Source organism: Taudactylus pleione, unplaced genomic scaffold, assembly GCF_031769625.1.
Source record: "Taudactylus pleione unplaced genomic scaffold, aTauple2 ptg000329l, whole genome shotgun sequence".
In the NCBI taxonomy this organism is placed as follows: domain Eukaryota; kingdom Metazoa; phylum Chordata; class Amphibia; order Anura; family Myobatrachidae; genus Taudactylus; species Taudactylus pleione.
The window spans coordinates 2,811,864-2,829,222 of NW_028284730.1; the positions used below are offsets into that span (position 1 = coordinate 2,811,864).

The window sequence follows — 17,359 nt, forward strand, 5'->3', positions numbered from 1 at the left end:
AGTGAGATGATTAAAGTTTCATTAGTTAATGCATCACATTTTATTTCTTTAAAAATATTGATTCACCACAAAACATGTTTTACTCCTACTTTTTGCACCATTTGTGTGTGTATGTGTGCACCATTTATGTTCTCTGTTTGCCTCCATGAAGGTAGACATAGTAAACCAATTATTTAAAATGTTTATTAACCTATTTTATGCTAAGTACAGACTTTGCATAAAAAAACAGAAACATCGGTAAACATCGGTTCCAGAGAACCAATGTTTATATCTAAATAATGTTTTGGATTCAATGTAAAAAACATCAGTACTTCCAATGTTTTGTTTCGATGTCCCATCCCTAACCTCACCCAGCAACAACTTGTGGTCACGCCCACTTTATGCAAACGACAGCGAGTCTGAATTGTAGCTGGCCAATCGTATCCCGCAGTGTCCTACTGCCGTCCAATCCCAGGCACCAGCGCGCGCCCAAACTGTATACACACACACAGCAGCACAGTCACTGTAGAAACCGCTTCACTTCCAAACTGTTACGTCCTGATAACTTAGCAAGCAATAAAGTTTTTCTGAAGACTGGAAACAAAAAAAAAAAAACTGTGACAAGGCGATTGGTTGGTCGTGAGTCGTTTTGAATCTCGGGCGGCGGTTGCTGCAGTGCTCAGTGTGTGTACACAGCATTGAGTGCGATACTAGTGTCAGTGCGATGATGGAAGCGCCCAGGGTCCTCACAGCACAAGGTGAGCGCGTCTGCTGTCTCCTGTATGTATGTCCTGGCACCGCTGCAGCCTCATATATTGCCCTTCTCCTAGTATATGATATAATGCAGCTGCCTGACACCACGGTGCACCCACTGCAGGTCCTTCTATGTGATTGACTTGTACACGGTCCATTGCACCTTCTGTGCTTTTATATAATTAATGATGTGTTTATTTGGGTTGCATTGTTTATCAGTGTTACACAATAGAGCCCAGCAGGGTCAAATCCCCTGGTAGCCAATGCAATCTAGCATAATGCACACCTGCCTGACTGCCACAGGAAAGTAGCACTGCGCATTTCATAAAGGAGGGTGCATCAAAGTGTACTTTAAAGTTAAGTGATTTGCATGTAATGAGAGCCAGCTACTTTTAAATAGAATATGAAAAATAGACTGAGATAATGGGAGTCCTGTAATGTAGCAATCTAGGCACTGCTTGTCTGTGTGTGGTGTCAGCGATGGTCCCTCCAAATGTGCCCGATACCTTAAAGCAGGGATGGGGAACCGGGGGCGTATAAGGCCCCTGGGATCATTTGGTGTGGCCCTCGTAGCTTTTTTTTCTGCTAGCCTCATCTGGCTATCAGGGTGCCTAGAATAGCACCCTGCAGCCAGAATCTATGCAGCAGTGCTGCCTGGGGTGACCTTAGAATGCTTCAGATGGTCACACCGCTGCTCTTACAGCTCCCTGGAGCATCCTGAGGATGCTCTGGGCATTGCTGTAATCATTGGCAATTGTGCCCCCGCCCCGTGTGACATCACACGGAGGGGGGCATGGCCTGCACCAGGCCCTCAAATAGTGTTATATATATCAAAATGGCCCTCTGCAGAAAAAAGGTTCCCCACCCCTGCCTTAAAGGGTCAATTCAACTAGGATCAAGTGGGTCAAAGTAGTGTGGGAGCACAGTCAACTGCTCCTCATCCTTGCCCCATCTCACCCTGGGCTCATGGATATTTGCTCTTATGGGACTGAGAACAATAATCAGCGATTCTGGTGTTACCGTAGGTGACACGTATACACCAACTTGCCCCTAATTGAATTGACCCCTTGATCTGTGAAGTGAACCATTAATAAAGCTGTCTGTGTTGGGGTAACACTAGTTTAGCTGTGCAGTGGAGCATAGCATGCCCTCTGTCTCACAGCATAGGATCCGTCTGGCTGAGTGCTGCAAGATGACTGGGGCTCCGTGTCTGGGTAGGGAATCCTGCCTGGTGTACCCCCTATGCTTGTTTGAATGGAAAATAATTTTCTTCTAACTTGGCTGCTTGCCCTTCTGGCAGCAAAACGGCCCAACAGTTATCATCCAAACATAACTCAGTCTCCCCCCTTCTGCTTTCAGTTTTCCCATCTCTGTGGGTCAAATTTAGACTATACACCTCCTATCTGCCTTCATTTTCCTGTAATTTATAGAGGCAATCCTTATGTACAATCACATTGAGTTTTGAAAAGATCCTTTACAGTATGGAAATTTGCATATCCAAACAGGATCATTGTATTAAGTGAGAGCACTGTATATCATTTTGTACTGTATTAGCCTTACATAAGCACACTTCGTACAAATAAACTTGCAAAAATGTGCTGCATCCATAACATTTGTTGAAGATCTTTATTTTCATTTTCTCTACAGATGAGCTTCGGCTAAAGCTACTAGAATATCTTGCAGCGAAGGGAAAGCTGAAAGCTCAAAATAACTCAAAGTAAGTTTAATTCTGAGATCCTCCCCTTCAGTGCCAGACTGGAGTGTGAAGGCACCACCAGCTGTTAGCACTCCCTCTGATATTAGAATGTATATCTTGAATGTAGCGAATACGCTTGATTTATAATACAGGTTTCTTTATGTTGGTTGTGTAAGTGGGCCCACTGGTGAATCTCCTGGTAATTTATAGGCCCACAGTGCCTCATTAAATAATTCTTAGGGGCTTATTTGATTATGGCTGCTGCGCCGTTTGTAACGCTTATAAAAGCGGCATATCGCCATTACAGCATCTCTTGTTTTACCTCGCACCCCCCTAGGAGTGATCAGTAAAATTGGTGATGCCGCTCTTGTGTAATGACTTGTGATGTGCGCAGCCACGAATCGCAGATAATTAAGTTGCCTTCTTAGAGCCGTATTCAATTAGGAGCAATAAGCCGTTTTGGGCGAAAAGTCCTCGCCAGTGACGTAATTTCGCCAGGCTAAAACTTATCCCCGTATTCAATTCCAAAGACTTTTCGCCAGTGCGGAAAGTCAGTGTATTGGAATAGGCGAAAAAGATTCGCCTATGAACAGGGGTTGAAAAAAAGTGCAGAATTGTGGTTTTGGGGTGCACACCTCTGAAAAAACTCCAGCACCCTTGGGACAGTCCCCCAAAGGTAAACTGCGTAAAAAAATATGTAATACTTTAACACACCAAAAAAGTACTTTCGTTTTGGGGGTGAAAAAAACTCAAAGTTGGGGGACAAAGTTAAAAACTAGTGAAATAGACTCCAGGGGGATCCCCAAGTATGCCCCAGGTGTTTTTTTTTTATGGCAGGTGGATTTTTTTAAGTTTTATTAAACTTCACTTTAACAACTTTCAAATATGCTAGCACCCATTTTCATGTACCCCAAATTTGCTGGGACTAGTTATTTTGTTGAAAAAATATTGCTTAATGCCATTCTTCACCACTTATGCAAAGACGCAAAATAGCAGCTATTGAGATCATTTAAGTACCCCACATACCTTCAGCAGGCCTATTCGGGGGTATCTATAGTTATCCCCAATGTCAGTGCATCTTTTGGGCGGTGTCAGACTGATTTCCCCAAAACTGGCAGCACATTTCGCCGGGTCCCGTTTTCGCGTCCTTTGGAATTGAATTGGGCGAAAAGCGGTCGCGCGCTTGAAGACTTTTCGCCAAAAACACGCAATGTAGGTGGAAAGTCCGGGAGGCGAAACTTAGCCGTCTTTTCGCGGCTAATTGAATACGGCCCTTAGTGTTCCTGTGGATATAATTGATGTCAGGTTTACACATTGAGTTACCTAAGACAAGAAACCTTTAAAATTCAGTTAAAAGCACCTAAAGCGTTCATGAATATACAGAACAACTTTATTAGAAATCTGTGTTTGTGGTAAGATATCGGAGACACAGCTGAGAATTGCTGGCTATAAAGATACATTTAGGAGAAGGAAGAGAAAGAAGACTTTGTTGGAGGCACTCTTAAAATAGTATGAATAAATTAAAACTTTTTTTATTTTATAAGATTTTAGAATATAAGGGGGAAGAGTTTATTTTTCAACCTCCAATAATATTTAAATACAGCCAATAATTACAAACATAGAAATCAATATAATTCACTGCCAATTTTTGTTAATACAGGCAATAGGCGATTATTGTAAGTGGTTAGATTAAACACATTATATTTATCTATAATTGATCATACAAAAAAAAAATCCCTTGTTATTGAAAAAAATATACCAAAGAAACGTTCCTTCTAATTTTGAAAAAATATCAGATGAACATATCTACATAGATTCTAGTATACTTGAAGGAATATTTTGTCCTGCATATATACTGTTATAGGAGATATTGTATCCATTTTGTACCTATATGTTGCAGTGCACTTGCTAGCAGAGAGACAATTGGTATCAATATGTTGCAATGCAGCAGCTCAAGAGCTGGCAGAGAGACCATTGTTATTCATGTAGCAAAAATCAGAAAAATAAATCCCTACAGTTTTTTTTCACTCTGGCTAGAACACAGTCCTGCTGAAATAAATGTATTGCATGAAATTAATCAGCAGTAGAGATATATTTTATTCTCAAACTGGTAATGCAGAGTGCATTGTAGTGACCACATTTATTAGGTACTATATGTACTAATTGCTGACGGTGGAGCTTCACCCTGCTTAGTGAACAGGAGGGTCAATATTTTTTATCATTAATAAATGTGCTGTAGAGAATACACATCAAGCACAATTGATAGATTTTGGTTAATAGAGATTTGACTCACTGCAATGAACTCACCATTTAAACCTTTAGCAGATTGACAGAATCCAGGCAGGTGAATCCCCTTTCACTTCTGCTGTCTACATATAGTAGAGGATGATAGATGAGAGTGTGAAGAGGCCCTGTCTGGGGTGAAAGATAGTTGGAAATGCACTTCTGCTGTCGTGACAGTGACCACCCGTCTGTGCTGGTGTCAGACGACAGTGTAGCACTAGACGGGGGAGGTCCCGATGAGAGAGCGCGAGCAACGGGGTGTCTAGGAGTATGTGCAGTGGTCTGTATGCAGGTATTGCAGTACTATTTCAATAACAAAGGATAGGTAAAGACGCTGGTAGCGTCACCATCTCCCTGCATGAGTACTTGCTTCAATGGCCGTATTCCAATGGAGATGGCTTCGTCCTTGTTTGCTGGAGATGACGATCGTTTCACCTAGAGGGCTTGTTCACATCCATGACAGGTGAAGTATTGCCCAGCAGAGCTCCTCCCTTATAGGGGGGTCATTTTCAGTAGTTAATTCAATTAATTAGATGTCATGTGATATCGTTAGCCATGTTTATGGCTAGTCTTGAGAAAGTTTTTCAAACACACTTTATCTGGGACATGAAAACAAACATTTAAAGAGCTGACATATTGTATATTCTAGTCACTAAGCGCTATCCAAACATTTAATATCTCATATGTATGTATCAGAGAGGTAGTTCCAATTTTTTAGATCAGTGTCTGACAGTTTTAACCCTAGTGTGGGTCCCAACCCTTCTGTTTTTATATAGATACATTGTAAGAAGTTGGATATACAAGTTTGCCTGTTCTGATTCTATTCTGTGTTTCTATACAGACCATACTTAAAGGATTGCACCAACCTACAAAATAAAAGATCACAACAGATTTCTAAAAAGGTAACTAGATGGTGATGAAATGACAAGGATTTGCATTTAGAAAAAAAAATGTTTTTGCCCTGTTTGTTTACCCGAGGATAGGAAACACTTATAGTCATTGCTACGTACATTATACAGAATCGAATGTTTCTGGTTTTTAATTGAGACTAAAACCAGTGGGGATTTTTAGACTTCTTAAGTGAAAGCTGGAATACCTGATTAGAGTGTCTGACGCAATAGTGGTTCTTATTACATCATCTCAGGACTCAATTCACAGAATTGCCCACCACAGCAGTACTATAGGGGAAGTGCTCTTTTATATTATAATGCATTTTGTATTTTTTTTAATTGGTAGATCTGTGAGAAGAAAGATGTTCTCCATAAAGGCACAACATTTGGTTTTCAAGCAAATAAGAACAGAACTACAAACACTGCATCCCTTATGGCAAAAGCAGGAAAAATACCTGCCCAGCAATCCATCTCGGACAGCAGATTTGGGAATAAGACTTTATCCAGAATCCCTCTACCACCTAAACGTGGTCTTCCTAGAGTGAGACCTGACCAGCTGGACCATGCTGTGAAGACCAAATCTGGGGCCATCGTAGACCATATAGCAGGGAAAACATCAGCTTCAGAGTCCTGTGAGAATGAGGCTGAAAGAATTGATGAGAGAGATGACAAATCGACAGTTATATTGGCCCAAAGTCAGCACGAGAGGAAACCTGAAATCTGTGTGACAGACAAGACATCACTTTCTAATAGACCAGCTGCATCGGGGGATGTTACCAGTATTCAGACCAAGTGCACAGTTAAAAAAGAGCAGAGGATATCTCAGTATAGCAAAATGTCTGTAACTAGAAACCTATCCAGCAGAGCTCCCAACACGCAACCAGTCCGTGGATCCAAGACCCAGCCATCCACTGGTAAACCTGTTCCCCTTGCCAGCACTGGACATAATCACAGAGAGACTACTGTCAAACAGCCTGCATCTAAATACAAGAGTGCAACTGACAGGAGTTGCCTAATGAAATCAACTAGAACCGGTAGCTCACATCTAAACCAACCACCAAGTGTGCACATAGTTCAAGTGAAAGATGGCACCCAAAAACAAAGTTGCACTACCAAACCCAATTCCACTATGCGGTCTGCTTCCTCAGCTTGCCCAGAACACACAAAGCTGACCTATGATCCTGTGACTATGCCAAAAATTAGACAGCGCAGTTTCAGTTATACCTCCATGAAAACATCTGATAGTTTGAGCCAACACCTAGAGAATAAACAAACAACCGTACTTAAAAGCACGGGATTGTCTGCCTGTAATAAAACACCAGTTAGACACCAGGTTGGTGACCTTAAACAGACCAATGGAAGAGAGGGAAAGCAATTGGTGACTAATCGTATAGAGGAAGCCACCGCTGACACCAACATCACACCTCACACTCCCAGGATGACTGCAGATGATCGCAAGTATGTGAAAACTCTGGACCTCATTCAGAGGTGGTCGTTAGATGCAAATGGTCACTCTGAATGAGGGCGGCCGCTTGCATCTTGTAGTGCCGCCTCTTGGTCGATCGCTAAGCTGTGGGTTACCACCCACAGCTTTAACGACCAACCAGGGTGATGGTTGCTCCCTCGGCACTCGCAAGCCCGAGGGAGCTTCTTGCTCTGATCGAGCAGGAAGCTCCCCACTGACATCACTGCTGATGTCAGTGGGGCCACCCCCAACCGGCAGGCGTTCCTCCGGGAGCACCTCCGTTTGGCCGGCCACGCCCCCTGCCCGCCTCCCAAACGGGGTGAGCTGTCACTCGCCATCGACAGCTCGCCCCCTTTGGTGCGACACCCCTAGCAATGGAGCGCCTGTCGCTAGCTGGGTCTCGCGCATGTGCACGTCTGAGCCGGCTCCGACGTGCGCATGCCCAGTAGGGGAACATCAACCTGGTTGCGAGCTATCAACGCTTGCGACCAGATCTGAATGACCCCCCCCCTGTCCTAATGCTCATCTTTCCTGATTGTTGGAGGCCGGTAATCACGCATGTGGTTTGTCGGGCAGATTTTCCATCCTGCCCAGTAGGATTGAATTTGGTAATGCGGAATGATGCCACTATATATGCTGCAATATCCACCTAATTTGGCTGAAAACATACAAAGTTGTTGGCAGCCTTTAGCTGGTGGTTTAGTTTGCCAATTCAGCCCATGGTCATGTTGGCCATGGTCGCTGTGTGTGATTACACGCCTGACTCCCTGATGTCTAGACCTATCCCCAGTTTAGGTTCAGTGATCATTTGGTAATCCGGCTGAATGGCTGAAGCTTGTCAATAGCCTGATGATGATGTAAATGTCTATCAAACACAAAGCTTCACCTAAGTAACAGTTGTCACAATTCTTTCATAACCTTAAACATCATACCTGTTGGTAATCTCATTCTACAGCACTGGCCTAATATGTTGCTGCATTACATTTAGAGAATGACAATGATTTGTTTAGCTGATTTATTCCAGTGTACAATGCAGGGAATACCAGGAGGAATGACCCAGAAACGAGTGCCCTACTTTCCTTTTGTAATTGTAGAACCAAATACCGCAGTAGCCGAGGAGAAAATGTAAAAAAAAAAAATATATACATATGATTTGTTTGGGCTTTTTATCCATGGAAATGATATTTATGGAATGAGAAGCCTGGAAAGATGAAATATTTGGTAATGTAAGTCCAAGTCCCAGCGAGCCTTCACCTGCAGTGCCCGCTGGCTGCTGCCAATCTGACTTCTACTTTGCTTTATTAAAAAGCAAAGGATCAGGCTAGATCCAGGTGATATGTGCGGGCAGGACAGTAGCTGGCAGAGCTAGCCCGTGAAGTTAAGTAAAAGGGGGGGATTTGTGAGGGGCATTTAGGGGAATATTACAGTACATGTGAGGATTGATTGCATGTGGGGGCATTTTGTAGAAAGTGACTGAGGGCAGATGGGGCTATTTTGTAGCAAGTAAGGGTACGTTTTGGGATGAGTGATGTAACTATGCTGAGGTTGTTTTGGCGCTTTTATTTATTCCTGAAATTAAGGGTAATGTGCGGCCCTTGAAGTGTAGAGGGCCACATATGCAGCCCTTGAAGTATACAGTTTGCCCGTCACATTGACCACAGTGTGCGACAACAGGCTCTACAACAGCTAGGAAAATGTCTGCATCATAACCATTTTCTCTTCCCCAATTGTAAGGAAGAAGCTCCAAGAGTGGTTAATCTCAAAGGGTAAAACCTACAAGCGCCCACCCATGACATTGCCACCTAAACGGCCGCCTACGGCACAGAAACGGGAGAACTTGAACCGCTCTTTGTGGGATGGAATAGAGGAAGAGGAGGAGCTGCTGTGTCTGTCCAAGAAAATCAATCAGATCCTGTCAGAGTGCCTACAGCTCATCCAGAAGGTGAGGGGTGTGATGTCCATAGATGTGAGCCAGCAATTGTGTCTGCACATTAGCTCTGATCTCTGGCAGTGTTTTCCCTGCTGGTCTTAGAATATCGTCTGTAATACACTTGGGGGTCTAGTTACTAACATTCCACTTAACGTGGAGTTATAGCTGCACCTGCTAACACTGCGAAGCAGGAGCTGGTTACCACAGACATTACCAATAATAGACCCACCGACGAGGGTGAATGATAAGTCACCCCCTCGGCGGTGTAAGCAGCACAGTAATCAGACAGTGTACTCACCATCACCAGGTCTCCGGAGTCCCGAGTAGCAGGAAGCGGAGAGGAGGAGTTTTTTTTTTTTTTTTCAATAAACTTTAATAAAAAAATGGCCAAAGTAAGACTGCTTAAGTCCTGCTTCTCCAGTGAGGAGAAGCAGATACCGGCAGCTCCAGGAGGCGATATCAGTGCTGGAGAAGTCAGCAGACGGTAAGTGCCCTCTCCCCTTAGTAATACCTGGGACACTTAGCGCTGCCATAAACACCCCAAGTGCAGCGCGATATTGTAGCGCTGGCAGGCTGCAGGCAGAGAAAATCCCTTTAGTACATACTGAGAAGCGGCATGTACAGGGATTTAGACCCCTTGGTGAGCTTGTAGCTTACTGAGCAGGCTGTGTGTGCTAGGAATGTCTGTATCAATAGATGGTAACCAGCCATTCTTTTATGTACATTAATGGATAATTTCTCCTTTGTAATGGTATCCCCCCACCCCTCCTGTCTGCCCTTACCAGACCTGTGATGCTCCGTAGCAGAGTGATGATGGGGCAGAGCTGACATATACAGCGGACAATGGGGCCCTCGTTTGCAGGGGAGCCTGATGTCATCATTGTCCTAGTTGAGGGACCCCACAATTCAACTGAGAAATTTTGCATCCAAATGTAGAATTATCCTTTTTTAATTTGAAATCTACCAGTTTTCCCTATTGGTGTAATATAACATTACACTGTATACCAGAAATGTTTCCTTACACAGGCTTGGCCTTGTTGAAAATGAACCTCCTCCTGTATTAAAGGCTCATTGATGTTTTTAAAGGGTGTCTCGGGTGAGGCCATTCATACTGCACTGGAAAAGGTCCCTGAAGCAAGGAAGTTTGCGAAGTACTGGGTGTGTAAGGCCCGGCTCCTGGAGAGAGAGGGCGTCTCTGATGTTGTTGAATTGTACAAGCAGGGAGTCCAGTGTGGGGCTAAGGTGAGTCTCATCAGCTTACGCAGCATTTGGTTATATCAGGGCAGGATGGTAATTCTTACATGTAAATACTGTGACATCCTCCACATGAGAAACCTAAATGCAGTGACTTTTTGTAATGGTGCTCATCAGGCCACCTCCTAAGCCGCAGCAATCCCCGGTGACATCACAGCGCTATTAGCGTTTCCTTTAACAACTGTATTAGCCACCTGGAGGAAATGCTGATATAAGCCGTACATAGATATTTACTGTTACACATCACTTTAAATGTAACCAGTATTGCGTCTCTGTGATTTTAGTATAACTGCCCTATGTTGGTAATATAGTTTTCGATCATTATTTATATACTTTATATGAGGTGTCTGTATCATGTATCAGTGAGACACTTCACAATAAGAAATAATACTGCCTGAAGAATACAGAGAAGTGTAGGTATCTCTTCTTAAGAAAGCACAACGCTCTTTTATGTCCTTCATAAATATTTGTTCAGAGTTCTCGGCTTCTATAAAGTTGTGTTTGAGCGTAAGAGCATCGCCGTTTTCATCATATATTCATATCCGTTTCTAAGCTGTGCTGCGATGTTGTATAGAGGCAGGGGTGTAGTGTGTAGCCATGGTGCCAGGAACATGTGTGTAGCCAGGGTGGTAGGTAGGACCCACCTCAGAGGTGCAAAAGAGGAGAAGCTGGGGGTGATGATGGGAGGGGACCGCCTCCTCCTTTCTGGTTGTTATTAGCCGTGGCTCCACCCTTCCTCTCCTGTTCAGTCTCCGAGCCGGATTAAGACCCCACAGGGCCCTACGCAAAAAACTACCTTGGGGCTACATATTAATGTGTGTGTGTGTGTGTGTATATATACGTATATATATATATATATATATATATATATATATATATAATAAATACATACAGTATATACATTTCTCACATAGCTGTCCCCTACTCACATATATCCCCCTCCCCCACCGACTGTTGAAGGACGCTGGATATCATCCTTCTGAGGCGGGGAGGAGGCGAATCACCTGCTGCTGAGCCTGAAGCACATAGAGATCAGTGTGCGTCCATACTGTGGGCGGAGCCACAAGCACCGCTCCGCCCACACCATGCACCCTGTCTGGAGGCACTGATCTCTTTATGTGCTTCATGTTCAGCTCAGCAGGTGTTCTGCCCTATGTCAGATGGCTCCTCCGTCGGAGCAGGCTTCTGGAGCGTGGGCTCCACTGGAACCACCTTCGCTACGCCCCTGTATAGAAGACATCTGCATGTAGGATGCACATATATGCTTTGTATTAACCAGTTCTCTGTCTCTCAGCCCATTGATGAGCTGAGAGATGCTGTCTTTGACATCATGAAGAATACAAGCAAGAAAGCAAAAGGTGATTATATTCTCCTTTTGTTGTGTCTGTTTTCTCCAAGGAGGGATTGAAAATCTTTAACTGTTGTCTTCTCTATATATGTAGTCGTCACATTTGGGCCTTTGCCAAATGACGATGTTTTGGTGGAGAATGAACCATCTGAGGACAAAGCTGTACAAGGCTGTGGTAGTCCGTCATATCCAACCTTAGGGAACGTGAGGACACCCTGCACAGGAACAAGCACGTGTGACCATGGGTCCGCAGTCAAGTTGCAGGTTGCAAGTCTGTCCAGGTAATGCTTTTCCCTCCTTATGGTCACTCGTATTGTTGCTTTATTTGGTTCTTATTCAGTCTCTGACCAAATCGGGTCAGCTGATGCCAGCATTAAACGTCAGTTCATGTATGTCTATAGGCTAGGCAAACCTGGAAACATAATAGATGTGTGGTCAGTATACATTGCAATCAAGTTGTTTAAGCCAACTTGTTTACAACTGACTGTACAACAGCATCAAGTGAACATTATAAAGACACTCTCACCTCAAACTCTTCATTGGCCCAATTGTGGCAAATCATGTATATGTGAAAGCTAGTTTTATGTTCTCCCCCAATGTTATCTGTGTGCAAGTATGTCACCGCTATTCCTTTCTGTCATAGTCTGTTTGGACTTGAACATCCTGTGATGTCATTAGGTCGCACCCCCACCCCCACCCCCCTGATGTAATTGGGTCACTATACTAGGACTAAGGTTAGTTCACACCCTCCCGTTACCAAGTATGTCTTTAGGTACCACAGCCATACTCCTACAGTTACCCTGTAAGCATGGTGCTCTTACAGTGTGTCTCTGGCTGTAGTAATAGCACAGATTTGTCATAACTCTGTGAGAAGTGGGTCACTGGCAGGCTACATGGAGGGGGGGCACTGTCTAGTATTATGTGGGATGATGTCTGCTATGTGGTATTATAATTATATTGTGGCTGCCATTAGGTACCGTTACCTGTTTACATGTATCACTATACACATAATACAGAAAAAAAAGGGTGTGTTTCACAATTTTCCTAGTCTGATTTTCCCATGTAACCATACAGCAAGAAGGAGAAGAGGAATGATGGAAGTGGTCAGGGATGGAAGAGGTTAACTCCAGTTCGGAGGTCACTGCGGATTCACCACTTAGTGTCTCAGTATCCGGATGTGGTGCAGGAACATGATCCTGTGGTGTCCTCTCTGGATGAGCTCCTGGAAATGGCCGACACAGATACCTATTTGTTTGTGAGAAATGAGGCCCTGCCAGAGGGGATAGAGCATATACTCGGAGTGATAAGGCAGGAAACCTCGGAGAGCCTAAATGAGGAGCCCGTGTGATGTGTATAGCAATTACATTAGCTTGTTGAGCAAATCCAGTAGCACCTTTGTATATGGGATCTGTAGGCCCTGTACTTTCAGAACAGGTGAACTGGTCTTTCCGGCCACCTAAATGCGGACAGCAGCACAAATGACATCCTGGCATATGCAGGAGCTCTACCCCCATCTGTTGGTGTGGGTCATGTGCAAAGCGGTATCATCGAAGGTGTTTCCATTTCACAACCAGAACTATACGTACAGTGCTAAATAAATCCTTATAAATATATTCTACACCTATAAAGTTTTCTGCATGAAGTACATTAGACCTTTTTGTGGTGTCCTTGTGGCACATGAGTGAGATATTGACGTACTTTGCACTTCTAAAGACTTTTTATTCTTACATTGGGGGTAAGGTGGCTCTATTATTGGATTACATTGTAATTGTTTACATTCAGTATTATAAATTGGACATTTACAAACGTGTATATGTGTGTGTATATGTATATATATATATATATCACACTGTTACTGACCTCTCCAAGTAAGTAAAAGTCATAAACTTATTTTTCTGTTATTAAATAAGAGTGAAATGTTTTAACAAATGTATTTATTAGCAAAATAAAACAGTATGAACAATACATTCAAATAAAGATAAATATAGAAATACAAATAATTGCTTCTGTATAGGCAGTTCCAAAAATCACAGCAGATGGACTGTAAGCTCAAATGGTGCAGTGACTGACGTAAAGGATTCCATTGTCTCTACACTGTGCTATGCAATATGGTCACGCTATTAACTAGCTGCCTGTATAGCCATTAAAATAGAAGTACAGGTTGAGTCTCCCATATCCAAAATGCTTGGGAGCAGGGGCATTTTGGATATCGGAATAGTCCGTATTTTGGAATATTTGCATGCCATAATGAAATATCTTGGGCATGGGACCCAAATCTACACACAGAATGCATTTATGTTCTATATACACCTTATACACACAGCCTGCAGGTCATTTTATACAATATTTTCAATAATTTTGTGGCTCAAACAAAGATTGTGTACATACATGAAATTAATTTGTTTCATAAACACCTTATACACAAAGCCTGAAGGTCATTTTATACATTGTTTAAGGCTCAAAATTATTAAAGATAAAGTTTGTGCACATTGAACCATCAAAAAGCAAAGGTTTCACTATATTAGTCATGCTAAATAAATTCCGTATTTCAGAATATTTGGATATGGGAGACTCGACTTGTATCAGAGGTTAAGTCCCCCATCCCCTATTAATATTAATATTAAAACAAAGCCCATTAAGAAAATATTACTGATGAGGTGTAGCAGCCAGTATATTGTGTAACCTACTATAAAAGGGCTGCTCTTATTTAAGGCACAGATAGATTTCCATGTGTGCAGCACCATCTACAGGCCACGTGGAGATGGTACAACACATGAACGATTGATTTCTGCGCTGTCCCTGCTGTTACCCGCTACAGCACACCTTTTTTTAAAGTAACAAGACAGCAATGTTTTATTTTGTTACTGTATATTTATGGTATTTTTATTTATGTATAAACTGCTCAAAAAAAAACCACTCGCAAATGTATTCCTAATATTGGTCAATAATAAAAAAATAACATTGGTTAGAAAGTAAACTTACAAAAAGCACACACAATACTACAAATTACCTTTTTTTAAATATCAAGGTAAACACTGGTCTTCATAAACTGGCCAAGAGCAAATGTGCAGCTTCTGTAACTTGTTTATGCAGTCTTTATTTTTACATCTTTTCGGCTATAGTTTATACCTGAAGTATGCTATAATGTTTCCATAATAAAGTCATAGTATTTCTAAATAAATGCTTTTGCTGCTCCTGGTTTTCCCTGTAGGTTAGACATGGTTGCTGGGTGCTGAATTGCAGCATACATTAGGCTCTGTATTTAATTACAGCCAGTTTTTGGTATAAATGGTTTGTAGGATTGTCTACAGAATGTAAGTTTCTGAGCAGGGCCCTCTTATGGTGCCCATAGCAACCAATCAGATTTTAGCTATTATCTTCTAGAAGGTGCTAGTTAAATGTTAAGTAGAATCTGATTGGTTGCTATAGGCAACATCACTTCTAAAATTTCTCACTTTAGTAAATTTACCCCTAACACTCTTTTTGGTGCTATCTGGACTTACTAGCATCTTGCATTGCCTATGGGGCTCCCACCACACTGAGAATTCCCAGTGGTGTCCCAGCATTTCCTTGTCGCTAGATGTGCTTTTCCCTTTTGGCTTTAGTACACTGGGCTCTCATTGTTCTGGAAATAGGAGGGGCAGGAACTGAATCACTGGGGCCCTCCTCTGTCACAGGACAGTACACGGCTGTCGCTAATAGACTAACAGCCTAATAATGGTGTGAATTATGTTCTTTTGGTTGGGAAACATGCTGATCTATAGAGACCTGCTGTGACCCTACCCTAACATTGTAAATAAACGTTGTGTGTGGCTATTAGCAATTTGACTGTACTATAGTGATATACAGCACTATATTTATTAACCACAAACAGTATAAGAATAAGTTCACTGCAAGGATCCAACCAACCTCTCCCGGCAGCTGATGCAAATCCACGCCAGGAGCCAGAAATGCTGGTGTGATGTCACAAAAGAGCATTTGCGGCTCATGAATGACCCTTGCTGTGTAAAATAAACTTTTTATTTTCCAGAAAATACACCCACACACAGGATTGGACTGGCCCACAGGGATACAGGGGAAATCCCCAGTGGGCCCCACCACGTGCTCGTCGTCCAAACTGCACTTCAATTAAACATTGTTACATGGGGCAGAATTTACAAAGCAGCGGCTTCAGTAAGCCGCTGCGTCCCGGCGGCTTGCAGGTTGCAGGTACATATTTAAAATGGCACCCGGAGTCAGTGCAAAACCTGGGGTGCATTACACTGACTCCGAGTGCCGTTTAAAATATTCACCTCTGCTATTCACTGGGGTTGAAATCCAGGGCGCAGGACACCCCCAAACCAGCCCAGCTGAGCCACCCCAGGGCATCACTCCCAATAAGGAAAGGTGAAGTGTAAAAAGGTTTAGGATAGATAAGAGCAGCTGCTGCTGCATGTAGGGAGGTGAAAAATAAAGATGTTAAAATAATACATATATATTAAACAAACAATGAAAGTGCTAAAAGTGATTTCAACCCCAGTATGTTAGGGACCTACCCTCAGAGGTTACCTGGGCGCGGTGGGTAGGCCATGATTATATCAAAACCTCTTTCATTATTTGCAAAATTCTATTGAAAAATGTATTATTAATATATAATGAATAATGTTGGAGTTGTGCATCTGTAATTCTTTTTTTTGTTTGTTTGCAACAATAGTCTCCACAGGTAGCACCTCCCATTATATATATTTTCAGGGTGTGTGGTCTAGGGCCCCATTTCCACATATTAAAATATGTGTTTATGACATTGGCCTGTTTACAGCACACCTGAGGCAACAGCCATTTTGTGAGGTAAGTTCCTGGTGAATCCTGCTGCATTTTCTTACGTATTGATTGAGCACACAACATGGCTGCTTCCATTGTGAGAAAGACAAAGGCACATTTTAACATTTCCAAAACTCTACACCAACCTAGCTAACCCTCAACAACAATAAAAAACTGGCTCCTTTTTAGAGTTAACAAAAATATACTTCCATGATCTTTCTGCGTCACAATTCGCAAAGTATGGGACATGTTTATAAAATACTGTTACAAGAGGAAGTATTCTGGCATTGTGTCATTTTCTTTCTGAACACTAGAGAGCAGCATTTCAAACTAATGCCCTCCGGGAATGGACACTAGTTGGAAAATGGTCATTTGGATTTCTACAACATTGATTAGCTGATCTGACCTCAGAGCACAGTCATGTACATTGGGCTGTGGAGAAGTGATAGAACTGAGCTCAGTATTGGTGGATTATGCTGCCTCTGTATACATGTAATGTTGATAAGTAGAAAAGTAAATACATTTTCATGTAATAGAGTAAAAGGAAGCTGTGTCCTGATGACTGAGATTTGTTTGTGTTACAAAAATTGTCGCTGTAGTAATTGTTACCACGGTGGTGTTTTGCAGATCTCTATATATGATCTGGTCTTCATCACTTCTCAGTATTGCTGGATTAGCAGAGCGCACCTCTCTGTAGTTCAGTTGTCGGCTGCTCATTATCACTAATACAGCATTATGCTCGGGTTCTGTTTGTCCGTTTCATTCTTTAATGCAGGCGAATCCTCCAGGCTTAACCTAGCCGTGTTCACCAGCTTCAACCAATCTTCCTGAGTCTATAATCAGAGAACAGAGAAAGTTACCTTGCTATTTTCATCTGACTGGTTTTAAGCAACAGCTGTGTAAGCCTCTGTGGCATAGGACAGCTTACTTCATTAAAGTGTGACTCCTCTTTCAAATAACT

The 17,359-nt window shown here is 42.6% G+C and overlaps 2 protein-coding genes across 3 annotated transcripts in view; one reads left to right on the forward strand and one right to left on the reverse strand.

The window, feature by feature from the left end:
* Positions 1-493: 493 nt before the first annotated feature.
* CKAP2L (cytoskeleton associated protein 2L) lies at positions 494-14,744 on the forward strand. 2 transcript variants are annotated; one of them, XM_088443302.1, is made up of 9 exons: positions 494-737; positions 2,380-2,449; positions 5,553-5,613; positions 5,948-7,059; positions 8,801-9,008; positions 10,083-10,238; positions 11,545-11,608; positions 11,693-11,879; positions 12,647-12,813. In XM_088443302.1, the coding sequence occupies exons 1-9, from the start codon at positions 704-706 to the stop codon at positions 12,720-12,722; spliced, it is 1,968 nt and encodes a 655-aa protein (XP_088299428.1). In that variant the 5' UTR covers positions 494-703; the 3' UTR covers positions 12,723-12,813. The 2 variants fall into 2 exon arrangements, with proteins under 2 accessions (XP_088299428.1, XP_088299427.1); XM_088443301.1 differs by having other exon boundaries at positions 495-737; positions 12,673-14,744.
* Positions 13,576-17,359, reverse strand: part of LOC148509242 (cytosolic purine 5'-nucleotidase-like) — a 48,392-nt gene continuing 44,608 nt past the window's right edge. Inside the window, exon 18 of the mRNA XM_088443303.1 lies at positions 13,576-17,231. Coding sequence (XP_088299429.1) covers positions 17,121-17,231 — 111 coding nt within the window. The 3' untranslated portion in view covers positions 13,576-17,120. The remainder of the gene's footprint in view (positions 17,232-17,359) is intronic.